Here is an 11,662-nt window from a genome sequence, read left to right as displayed (position 1 = left end):
TTTGGGGGCCCAGAAGCACAGGCCTGCTGCAGCAGCTGTCTCCCTGCCCCACTGATGTAGGCAGAGCCTGACGTGTCACAATGTGGGCTTTGGGAAACAGGAGAAAGACCACCAAGTTGAGACCTCCAAGTCTCCCAACCCACAGCTTGACTTCTCAGCACAGGCCCCAATTCAAGGGTCCAGGGGAGAAATGAGCCCCACCCATGCTGTCTCCACCAATGATGCCCCAGGATCCTTGGGGCCTGATTTCCCAGCTAGCATATTCCTGAGTCTGCTTGTCCTGGGAGTGGGGGTGGTGAGAACCCCCTCCACACACAAACAACTCTTCCTGAGGTATCAGGAGGGCTTGAGGGGCTGGTGGAAAGGCATAGGTGGAGCTGGGTAGCAGTGACACCAAGTTTGGAGAAGGGAGGTTAAAGCCTGCAGAAGACAGCAGCCCCAGGAGGGCTGGTGCAGAGGCCTGCACCCCTCACTGTTCCTATGAGAGGGTCTCGTGCCTCTCAGGATGAAGTCAGAGACTGTGCTCTGCTGGCTCCCAGTTGACCTGAGAATGCACCCAGGATGTGCACTGAGTGGACAGGTGGCCACCAGCATTGGGTGTGCAATCTAGCATTCCCTAGTGAACCAGAAATTACACATGTTCCTTGTCCCTAGGTGTCTGTGCAAACATGACCCCCAACCAGGGGGCGACCAGGGACTCAGTGTTTCTCATCCCACCGACTACTCCCTGGCCTCATTTGCACCCTCAGTCCATCAAAAGCCAGTGTGTGTTGTATTGGGCACTTGGCTATAGTGGCTGCTGCCTGGGAAGTCCCACAGGAAAAGCTCCAGTGTCAGGTTGGAGTGTGGGAAGTGGTCTGGGTGAGGCATGAGGCTGTGGGGATCTGCCTGCATTGGCAGCTGTTTGAGCCAGGGTGCTGATCACTGCATGGTCAGCACAGAAGAGGCTGCTGACTCATGGCCGGCCATGAAACTGACACATTGGACAGTCTCCTCAGTCACTGTCTTCACTGCAGCTGGGCAAGCCCTCCTGGGCTGTGTGAATGGCCATGGCCTTGTCTGGCATCCTTGTGGCAGGTCAGCTAGTGATCAGTGCAAATGTGTGGGCAAAAACCTCAGCTACGTAGCAGACCTTAGGCCAGAAGAACTTGAATCACTTGTTTCTCCAGGGTATTTGTGGCTAGTAGGTGGTGTGGGCTACTGCTGAGCCAAACAGCCACACGTCTGTGGGACGGTGGACTGAACTACTACAAAGACCCCGGAAGTCCCAGGTGGGCTTTCCGTAGGTCCTAGTGTCTGACACACATGGGGTCTGTGACATCTCAAGGGTCATCCTATGCCTTGTGGGGACTGCCCACACAAGGCTGGGGCCTACAGGTGCTGTCTTTGCAAGAGCCTCTGCCATCTGTGCTCACACAGCATTTCAGGGTTCAACACAGCCCATCTCAGAATTTTAGAGACAAGGATTCACCAGAGGGCCCGTCCACCTGCTCCCATAAAAGCCATGGGAGAGCTGGCGGAGGGCTCCGCCAACTGTGCCAAGAAACTTCTAGATCCCTGCAGAGCATCTTGTTGGCACCAGGGTCTACCACAGGCCAGTGGGAGGCAGGTTAGCAGGAGGGAGACTGGGGCCACAGCTACCCCTTCTCAAATGCAGCCACTATCATGGCTCAACTCTCCCAGCTTGGGTTTTTTGTTTTGTTTAGGGCAGGGTCTCTCTCCAGGTAGTCCGGGCAGGCCTGCTTGTAAACCTCCTGTCTCGGCCCCCGAGTGCTGTGATCACAGCACACACCTGACTTCTCCCCAGGCTTTTCTTACCATCCTGTCAGTTCTGGGTGTGTGTGTGTGGAGGAGGACCTGGGAGGCAGGAGAGGGACTCACAGCCTCAGGTGCCAAAGCAGTGCCAAGACCTCACCAAAACACCAACATTTCGTCATTTAAATTAGTTTGATCTCATCAACCAAAACTAAGATGCCCAGCTGTGTATGGCCCAGGCCTGGCGCTGGAGAGGAGGCTGTGGCCCTGGCCGTACACAGCTGCCATGCCAAGTGCGATAGGGCAGGGGCCATGACAGGACAGGAGGCCCACCAGTGCCTGTGAGCACCTGTTTTACTCAAGGCTGGGGTCACCCGGTTGAAAATCTGGGGGGAGGGTAGGATGACAGCTCCTAGTCTGGGTGAGTTGGCCAGCAAGAAAGCTGTCACTGGGGTTGGGGCCTGGCCCTTATTGTCTCTGGCACCTCCCTTCCTGCCAGTTGGATGTTAATGGGGCCATTCCTAGAGGGGAGAGGCTGGCACCCAGGACAGGTCAGCCTGCATCCCCAGTCCTGAGCAGAGTCAGACACCGGACTCTGGTTGTGCATCTTGAAAGCTCACCTCCCCCAGGCACGGCCCTCGTCTCCAGCTGGGGGCAGCCCGCCCCACCTCTTTCAGGGTCTTGGGAAGGTGCCAACCAAGGTGCTCTCCAGTTTCTTTTGCATGGCTGTGACTGAGATGCCCCAGAGAACAGCTTACAGGAGGAAGGGTTTTATTTTGCTCACAGTTCCAGAGGGTTCAACCCATGGCGTGGTCCCATGCTCTTAGAGCACCATGGCTGGGGGAAGGTGTAGAGGGCGAGGTTGTTCATCTCACGGCAATGAAGCAGAGTGAGGGAAGGACTGGGGACCTGATGTGCCGTCAAACGCACAGCCCATGACCTGCTTCCTCCAACCGGGCCCCACCTCCTAAAGTTTCCACCCCTCCGAAACCAGCTGGGGAGCAAGTGCTCAACACGCAAGCCTGTGGGGAACGTGCCATACGGCACTGAAGCGGATCCTCCCAACCTCAGGGGGCAGCTCCGTCCTGTGTGGCCTCAGTCCCTGCGCCTCCCCACAGCCAGCGGTCCCAGAGTACAAAAGTCTCTGCACAGGTAGTTAGAACTTTATTTGCTTATAAAACGCCATGGTCTGGGAGCGTGCTCTGAGCGGTACACAGGTGCAGGATGCAGCACCTGAGCAGGGCGACCCCCGGCCAAGACCCACACAGACCAGCAGGCCTGGCGGCCCTGAAAGTGTGGTGATCGCCACCAGCCATGGCACCTGGCGGGCAGTGGCTGAAGTCTCTGCAGGCTGGACATCTTCACTCTGGGAGCCGTCGGCCACCACGCCAGCCACGGTTATCCCGCCATACGCAGTAATTGAGCGTGGTTGCAAAGGCCAGCCAGGCCAGGTAGGGGTAGAGCAGGCGGGCAGCAGGTGGGCTCACCCGGTGCCAGGCCAAGGTCGTGGCTGTGGCCGCCCCAGTGATCAGCAGGAGGTCCACCAGGGCCTGGGAGGACACAGGGACAAGAGACCTGAGGCTCCACAGGACACGAGTGTGTGTACCCCAGCTGCTCTGGGCATCAGGATCCTCTCCAGCCCCACTCCAGCTCAAGAGGCCCAGCCATGCCCTCCCATCCTCAGCCTCAGTTTCCTTGTCTATAAAATGGAAGCCATTCCTCCCTCACCTGTGCATGTGTGGGGCGTACCTAACAGGGCCCTGGGAGACGCAGCACGACCAAGGGTGAGGTGGTGGCTGGCAGGCCTCAGGCCTCCAATGGTCTGGACTCCCCTACACAGGCTCAGCAAGAGCTGCCCACGCTGGCCTGGAGCTCCTGGACTCAGGCCATCCTCCCACCTCGGCCTCCCGAGGGCTGGGACTGCAGGTGCAGCCAGTGCACCCAGCTCCACAATCGCTTTTGCAGACGTTTACTTGGCTGTGAGCCTCGTGCCTCCCCTACCATCTTCAGGCGCCAACCCAGTCTGCGATTCCATGTCCCCTTCCAGCTCCCAGGGCTGGGTCCAGGGTCCAGGGAGGGAGTCAGGCCAAGGTCACACTTACCCAACCCATTTGTCGGGCGCCAAAGAAGATGGGGGGCCATGTCCAGTTCAAGGCCAACTGTCCAGCGTAGAGACCCAGGGGAACCACGGCCTCTTCTGTGAAACCTCCTAGCTCTTTCCAGACCATGTAGGAGCCATACCTGAAACAGAGGCCATTCGATAAGTATTTGCCACTTCTGGCAGCAGCGCCATGAAGGGGAAGTATACGAGCCATGTGGGTGAAAAGAGGCTCTAACCTAGCCAGGGGCACAGCACCGAGGATGGGACATTTGGGCTGGGCCTCAGAAGATGAGTAGGAGTTTGCCAGCCGGGGAGCGGGGCGGTGGGCGGGGTGGAGGAAGGACATGCAAAGGCTTGGAGGCAGGGGTGAGACCCGGGTCCATATGTTACTAAAGAGTGAGGGCTATTGGGTGAAGGCAGCAGGACATGAGGCCAGAAGGCAACAGTGACAGGGGCAACAGCTGACATCCTCCAGGACACACGTGCACCCCTGCTTTGGCACTCTCGGGACATTAGCTCCTCCCATCCTCATGACAGTGCATGCTTGGCGGGGTGGAAACTGGAGTTCAGAGAGGTGACAGCATCAGTGGGCAAGGGCAGGATGTGACCCAATGGCTGGGGTGGAGCCCAGGCTCCCACCAGCAGTGTCACCGCACCCGGACCTGAGAGCTAAAAGGGGCTGGACCAGCCTCCTGCTGTGTCAGAGTCTGGCCAGGGCAGTGGGGAGACCTGGGAATGAAGCCAGGTTGGGGGCAGGGAGCAGGGACCCAGGAAGAGCTGGAGCCTAGTCGGGCAGGGCCTGGCAGGCTGCTGGTGAAGCCCGAGAAAAACCCTGGGTCCAGAGCCATTTCCCTATTGGAACCTCCCCACACCTACCTGGCCTCTGTGACCTGCCCCCCTGGGGTGCCTGGTGCCTGCTAGCCCATCCTGGGTTGGGTGGGCACAGAGCAAGGATGCAAGGAACATTCCAGAAGAGGATGGGTAGCTACCTATACCCCCGGGAGCAGTCTCCCCTGGAGCCCCCAGAGGACACCCCTCCCATCCACCACCCTCATGGTCACAGGAGATTCGTGGGTTCCTGAGGGGTTCCCACTTGCTAGCCTGTGTCCTTGGGAGGACCCGTGCCAAAGGGTGGCTTCTGAAAATGTATCGTGCTAGGGCCGGCACCACAGTTCAACAACAGGAGCTGAACCACGGCGCTGCCATGATTATTTTAATTCTTATTTTATTCTATTTTTTTTTGGTAGTACTGGGGATTGAACTCAAGGCCTTGCACTTGCTAGGCAGGTGCTCTAGTGCTTGAGCCATACACCGCCATTATTTATCTTGGCCATGTCACCAGCTGCCCATGCTGACCTTTACACACAGGGTGGCCTCAGTGGAGTGAGGCATCAGACCATCCTCCAGGGAGGTCAGGAAGGGAAAGTTCAGCTTGGTTGTGCAACACATAGGCCCCCACAGCCTCCCCACTCTTGCTTCCCTCACTGGGACACAGCACCATCTCTGCCCAGGGCCTCTCTCCGTGAAGGGGCTCCATGACCTGCTCAGGCTGCACCCTCGGGGGACAAGGGCATCCCAAGGTGACACCTTCACCCACTTACCCCATGGCCGAGTAGAGTGTGCCCCAGATGGGAGCCAGCGCCCAGCGGGGTGGGTGCCATGCAGGCTTCTGCAGGCTGGAATACCAACGGAGGCCCTCACCGCGCACAAAGTAGGCACCCACGAAACCCCCCAGGCTGGGCACCAGAGTGAGGCCCACGGGAGCCACCCAGGATGGTGCCATGGCTGCTGTGTGTGCTGTTCCAAAAGCTCTGAAAGAGAACACAGGCCAGATAAGTGCACTTCCCGAGATCCTGCAGGTCAGTCCACTGGTTCCTTCTGCATCACCCAAGTCCCATCACCCAGTGCGGTCAGTTGATTGACACAGAGGGCAGGAGATGGGAGAGGCCAAATCCACACGGACAGCCCCTGGGCTCAAGTTGGAGCTGCAGAAATGCCCACTGCAGCAACCTCCAGGCCCCCACTGCTCTTCCTGCTATCCCACCTCACCCTGTACCTCGGATCTCCTGGCAGTGACCTCCCCTCTCCACCTTTGGTTCAAGGCCAGCCTAGGCCCCCTCAACTTGGAAGCTTCCAGCTCTGCCTCCCTGAAGCCCAAATGCGCTATGTTCTAGCACTTCCATTCATCATTCATTCACTCATTTAGTGACTGGCAGCCAGCCTAGCTTGCCTCACTCAAATTCCTGCTCTCCACCAGCCCACTGTGACCTTGGCAAAGCACTGCAACTCTGAGACTCAGTGTTCCCGGTAGAACGGGATAGCGATGCCTGCCTCCCTTGGGCCAGGCCCAGTGTGCAGCATAAGGAGTGTCTCTGTTTACAGGTGTCATTCACCCTACACATAGCCCACCTGAAAACCATCACCCCTTTCCTGTGCACCAGAGAGGAAGAAAGCAGCCCGCCCAGGGTCACGCCGCTAACTGGGCCTCAGTTTCCCCATTAAAAACCAAGGGTCTGAGCTCCCACTAATACTCTGATTATGGCTGGAGAATCAAGGGATTTCTGCCTACATCAGACTAGCCACACAAACCCATCCTGTCCAGACAACTGCAGTAAGGTCTGCTAGGGTGGTGCTGGGGAGAGGGGACTGGATACGACCTGTCTGTGGAGGCCTTGGTGGGGGGCAGGCCAGGATGAGGTCCAAGGAGCTCCGACGTCAGGAAGAGCACCTGACCCAGGAGGAGAAGCGCAGGAGGAACAGGTCACCCAGGGGAGGAAGAGAAGGCAGCAAAGTGTGGGCCACAGAAAGGGCAGATGGGAGGAGGGGTGGGAGCAGGGATGGCCACTGGCCTAGGACCCCATGGGGTTCAGAGAAATGCAGAAGCAACCTCAGTGCCCCAAACCAGGGACTATTAAAGACTGCTCAACCCCCAAATCAAGCTTTGGGGGACTATTTGGTTATTTATTTTTGCCCTGCTGGGGACCAAGCCAAGGGCCTTGGCGTGCTAGGCAACTGCTCTATCACTGAGCTATGCCCCCAGCCCTGGAGGACTTTTAGTGATGTTAAAATTGCTCTCAACGTAACATTAAGGCAGAACATAAAACCGATTGCAAAATGACTCTGATTTTGGTAAAAGGTCACGCAGCCACGCCGTCTCAGTATATGGAAAGCATGAAGATGGGATCAGTGACCATGACCATGAGGCAACACTTCCTGGGGATGGCTGTCTGTCAGGCCAAACAAAGCTCTCACCAGGTATTACCCTTCGGTCCTCACCCTTCAAGGGAGCCACAGCCCCTTAATCCGTCAGCCAGGGAAGCCCAGAGGCACCACTCAGTGGAGGCAGCTGCCCAAGGCCAGCTCCCCACTAGATGGCTTGCCACTGTGCCAACTCAAGAGACCCAGGCCACCTCAGCTGCTGCTCACCTCTGCAAAGGGGACACAGACCCTGCTCTGCCTGTTTAGTAAATGCCATAGTAAAGTGACAGTATTTGGAGAACCATGATGAGCTGTGCTCAGTGCAACAGGCCTCCCCTGGACCTTGGCACAGTCTGAGCAAACATGGGGCCTTCACATCACACAGAGAGGGAAACTGAGGCCCAGGAGGCAGGACTGTAGGATGAGGCATTGAACTGGCCAGACTCGGTCTCCCTTAGGACAACCACATTTCCCAGGATGTGTTCAGTTTGTGTTCACCTTGCCCACACTAATGGTCTCTCTCCCTCTCTCTCTCTCTTTCTCTGGTGGCACTGGGGTTTGAATTCAGGACCTCACAGTAGCTAGACAGGTGCTCTGCCACTTGAGCAGCACTTCGTGCCTTTGTGTGTGTGTGTGTGTGTGTGATGAATTTTTTGAGAAAGGGTCTTGTGAACTGTTTGCCCAGGCTGGCTTTGAACTGTGATCATCCTGATCTCTGCCTCCTGAGTAGCTAGGATTACAGGCGTGAGCCACGGTGCCTGGCCTGATGGGCTCTCTTGCTTTCAGAAGTGTCCTTTCCACAGGTGACTAAGGTTAATGACACTGCTGTAAGATGCGTGGACATCATGGACCCCTTAATATGACCCTCAGAAGGGGACACACTCTGTGGTCTTCCTGCCCAAAAGGCAATTCCCCAGCCTAAGCCCAAGAAAAACTTGGAGAAGCCTCAAGAGGCACATCCTGCACAAAGAGAACGGCTCCGACGCCAGGGAGGGAAGATGTCAATGACTGCGCAAGGTGTGGAGAAATTACAAGGAGGAAGATGTGGGCCTGGGTAGCACGATTGCCAGAGCGTGAGGGGAAGGCAGAAAGGAGACGCTGGGCGAAGGGGGGATGGGAGCTCTGGTTCTGTGAATCTCAAAGCAGTTCCGCAAAATGTTAGCATGAAATACCCCAACTCAGGCCAGAAATTGCAGCCCCACCAGGAATGGTAGTGCACACCTGTGAATGCAGCACTCAGGAGGTGAGGCAAAGAACAGCGAGTCCCACGCCAGCCTGCACTACACAGAAAGATAGAGACAAAGACCCTGTCACCTCATCACTCCGGCTCTGAGACCTTCATTGACCCCTGTCAGGGTTTGCTATTGTTTGGTTTGAAATAGGGTCTTGCTATATATAGCTCAGACTGGCCTCGAACTCATGATCCTCCTAACTCACCAAATATCAATCTAACCATCTAAAAGAGCACAATTCAGTGGCATTTATTATATTCCCAGTCATCCATACCGAGTTCCAAAACATTTCATCACCCCAAAAGAAACCCTGCTCAAGTGGTAGAGCACTTGCCTAGCAAGTATAAGGCCCTGAATTCGAATCCCAGTAGCACCAAAAAAGAAGAACCCTGTACCCACCAGCAGTCACTCCCTACCCCTCCCTCAGCCCCTGGCAACCAGCAATCTAATCTGCCTTCAGTCATTCCATATCAGTGGGGTCCTGTGTTGTGGGGCTGTTCCAGCTGGCTTCCTTCCCTGAGTATCCTGTTTTAGAGGTTTATCCACTTTAAACCATGTGGCAATACTTCTCACAGCTCTGTAGGCAAAAGTGTTCCTGTCACTGAGCCATAGAACCCAGGGTGGGGGAAGGCACACTCAGTGCCCAGGAAATCCACCAACAGAGCTGGCTGGTGCCCCTGCTGATGGCCTCGAGGCTCACTACCCAAGTTCCCTGCTGTACAGCCACAGCCATCGAGAAGTGGTGGTCTTCCCAAGGCTACGATAAGAGGACAGGGTCTAGAACTGGAGTCTGGGTAAGCGGAACTGAACTGCAGGCTCCCGCCCCCACTCTCTAGCTGCCCCCACAAAGGCCAGACTGTGTTTAAAGCTTTGCTGGGCTCAGGCCGTCATGGCCCGTCCCTGCCCCTGCCCTTGCCCCTGCCCCTGCCCTGCCGGAAGTCAGATGTCCCAGTGGAGAGAGCTGGAGAACAGAGCCAGGGCAGGGAGCTTCCCCGGACCTCCGGAGCCTGCCAGCTCCTGAATCACCAGACCAGGGGGCAGGAAGGCAGAGGGTGGTGCCCACCAAACTGAGTCACTATGGGCGAGGCTGGGCTGACCGGAGACCAGCTCTGGTAGGGGCCCCAGGAGGGCCCAGGAGTACCCCCAGCAGAGACGGAGCTGGGGCAAGGCTCAAGGGAGCAAGACCTCCCCCAAACAGTTCAGAAAGGAGAAGGCTAGAGGTATCAATGCTGGAGGCCACGCGCCCCATTTCCTCTAGGGAAAAGGAGGCCCCAGACCCCAGGTGGGCACTGCATTGGCACGTAGCCCTGAGCTCTCAGTGTTAAAGGTGGTCATCACTGAGCGTCCTGCCCCCAAACTGGGGGATATTGCTCATGGGGAGCACATGGAAGAGAGCAGAGGGTAATACAGGGCAGGGAGCCGAATGCCAGTGACTCACATCTGTAATCCTAGCTACTTGGGGTCTTAGATTAGGAGACTTGTGGTTCAAGGCCAACCCAGGCAAATAGTTCCTGAGACCCGCCCCCATGTCCAAAATAACCAAAGCAAAATGGACTGGAGGTGTGGCTCAAGCACTAGGGAGCCTGCCTCACAAGTGTGAAGCCCTGAGTTCAAACCCCACCAAAAAAAAAATCACAGAGCAGGAGATGTTCTAGGCCTTGCTCAGGCTTCTGGGGAAGGAGCAGAGGCAGTACTGGGTGAGACAGCTCTGGTCTCATTCCAGTCATCGGAGCTTCATTTATTCCTCTCCGTGGCCTCTCAGGTGAGGGACTGGCTGCCTCTCTTCTCCGGTGCCTCTCTGTGAGCCCGGCCACCTGCTCAGCCTTCGTGAGGGGCTCATCACCAGTCCGACTTCCCACGTGGAGAAACTGAGGGTCTAGAGCCATCACAGATGGTTGTAGGCCTCTGTGGCTCCAACGCACACTCTGGGCCACCTGGCCATTCTCAAGCAGCAGTGTCACCTCCCCTCGGGCTGCAGGGCTGCAGGCAGGCCCAGGCTAGGGACCACCACGGCCCACCTCCTCCCAGCACCAGGAGGTTCTGAGAGCCACCAGTACCACCCTCTCCGCCCACAGTGCCAACGCCCAGCTCCCGCTGAGCCTCAGCCCGAGCTGAGCCCTTCCCACGCTGAGGAGGGATCCCCAGTCCCTCTGATGCTTCACTTGTGGCCAGGAGATCCCAGGCCTGTTGCCGTCCTTAGGGCCTCACCCCCTGGGCCTCTGTGTCCCCATCTGTGAAGTGGGGGCTGAGCAGTGCATCCAAGATGCACCTGTTCTGAGACCTCCCTGGAGATGGCGACCCACAAATAGAAGGGACTAGTGCCCTGTCTGTCCCTTCCCTCCTGCTGCACTTCCCAACTCCCCCTGGGCCCTGTCTCCCCCCACCAACTTCTAGAGCTTTCTCATTAATAACATTTGCGAGCTTATTTCATTATGAAAGTAACGGGTGAGGCAACAACAGGTCTGGAAGGACCAACAGCCAACTGGTGACTGCCATGCTGGGGTGTGGGTAAGTTGCTAACAGAGTGACCACTATTTAAAACAAGGAATGCTTTCAGACACTCCCTGCACAAAACACAAACAGAACATTCCAGAGTCAAAGAATGGAAAAGCTGAAGTGCACAAACGGAAGCTCCTGAGGCCCAGGCCTCACCACACCCTAGGGACCCCCATCCATGGTTCTGGAAGATCCAGCTGGACGCTGTCCAGTGATGGCCAGGCACGAATGTGGCCAGGCGCAGGAAACCGCGCACCGCGGCGGGAGGAGAAGGACGCAGGCTTGACTTGGGAACCAGACCACAGGTAGCGCAAGCCCTGGCCCAGCCACTCTGCCCGTGTGACCCTAAACACGGGGATCCTTTGCAGAGCCTCAGTTTCCCCCTCGTTCCCAGCGATCCCTTGAGCAGGGGCGGGATTCCCCAGCACCCAGGAGGAGCTAAGAAGCTTGCCCCCCTCGTCGCCCCAGATTTTCAGCGACTTGGGCGGAGTAGAAACCCCCCTCCTGCAGCCCTGCCCCTGGGGACCCCGAACCCCCGAACCCCACGCCGGGATCTCGGCCTGCCCCTCGACGGTGCCCAAGGTCCCGTTAAGCCCAATCTCGCCACGCAGGAGTCTCCCTCGCAGACGCGGTGGCCGAGCCCTAAGTGCTGCCAAGTGCCATACCACGGCTCTGGCCTCAGTTTCCCCTCCGGCCCCCGCGCGGGCGGGCGCCCTGCCCTTGGCCCCTTCGCGGCCCACTCACCTCGGCACGGGCTCGGGCTCGGGCTGCTCCCGGAAGGGCACTGGCGGGGAGGTGGCGGCCACTCGCCCCGCCTGCCTGCCCGGCCCGGCCCTGCCCCGCCCTGCGCGCCGCGCCCAGGGACCCGCTCCCTCCCCTC

At 57.7% G+C, this 11,662-nt stretch overlaps 1 protein-coding gene across 1 annotated transcript; it reads right to left on the bottom strand.

The window, feature by feature from the left end:
- Window positions 1-2,903: 2,903 nt before the first annotated feature.
- On the bottom strand, window positions 2,904-11,662 carry Tspo (translocator protein). The gene is made up of 4 exons (XM_020174203.2): window positions 11,527-11,662; window positions 5,458-5,667; window positions 3,858-3,996; window positions 2,904-3,305 (listed from the first exon to the last, which is right to left on the bottom strand). Exons 2-4 carry the CDS (start codon window positions 5,637-5,639, stop codon window positions 3,117-3,119), a joined length of 510 nt encoding a protein of 169 aa, XP_020029792.1. The 5' UTR covers window positions 5,640-5,667; window positions 11,527-11,662; the 3' UTR covers window positions 2,904-3,116.

The sequence above is a fragment of the Castor canadensis genome, chromosome 8 (genome assembly GCF_047511655.1).
Source record: "Castor canadensis chromosome 8, mCasCan1.hap1v2, whole genome shotgun sequence".
NCBI lineage: Eukaryota > Metazoa > Chordata > Mammalia > Rodentia > Castoridae > Castor > Castor canadensis.
The sequence above is the reverse complement of the archived record's forward strand: the minus strand, read 5'-3'. Positions and strand labels throughout refer to the sequence as shown.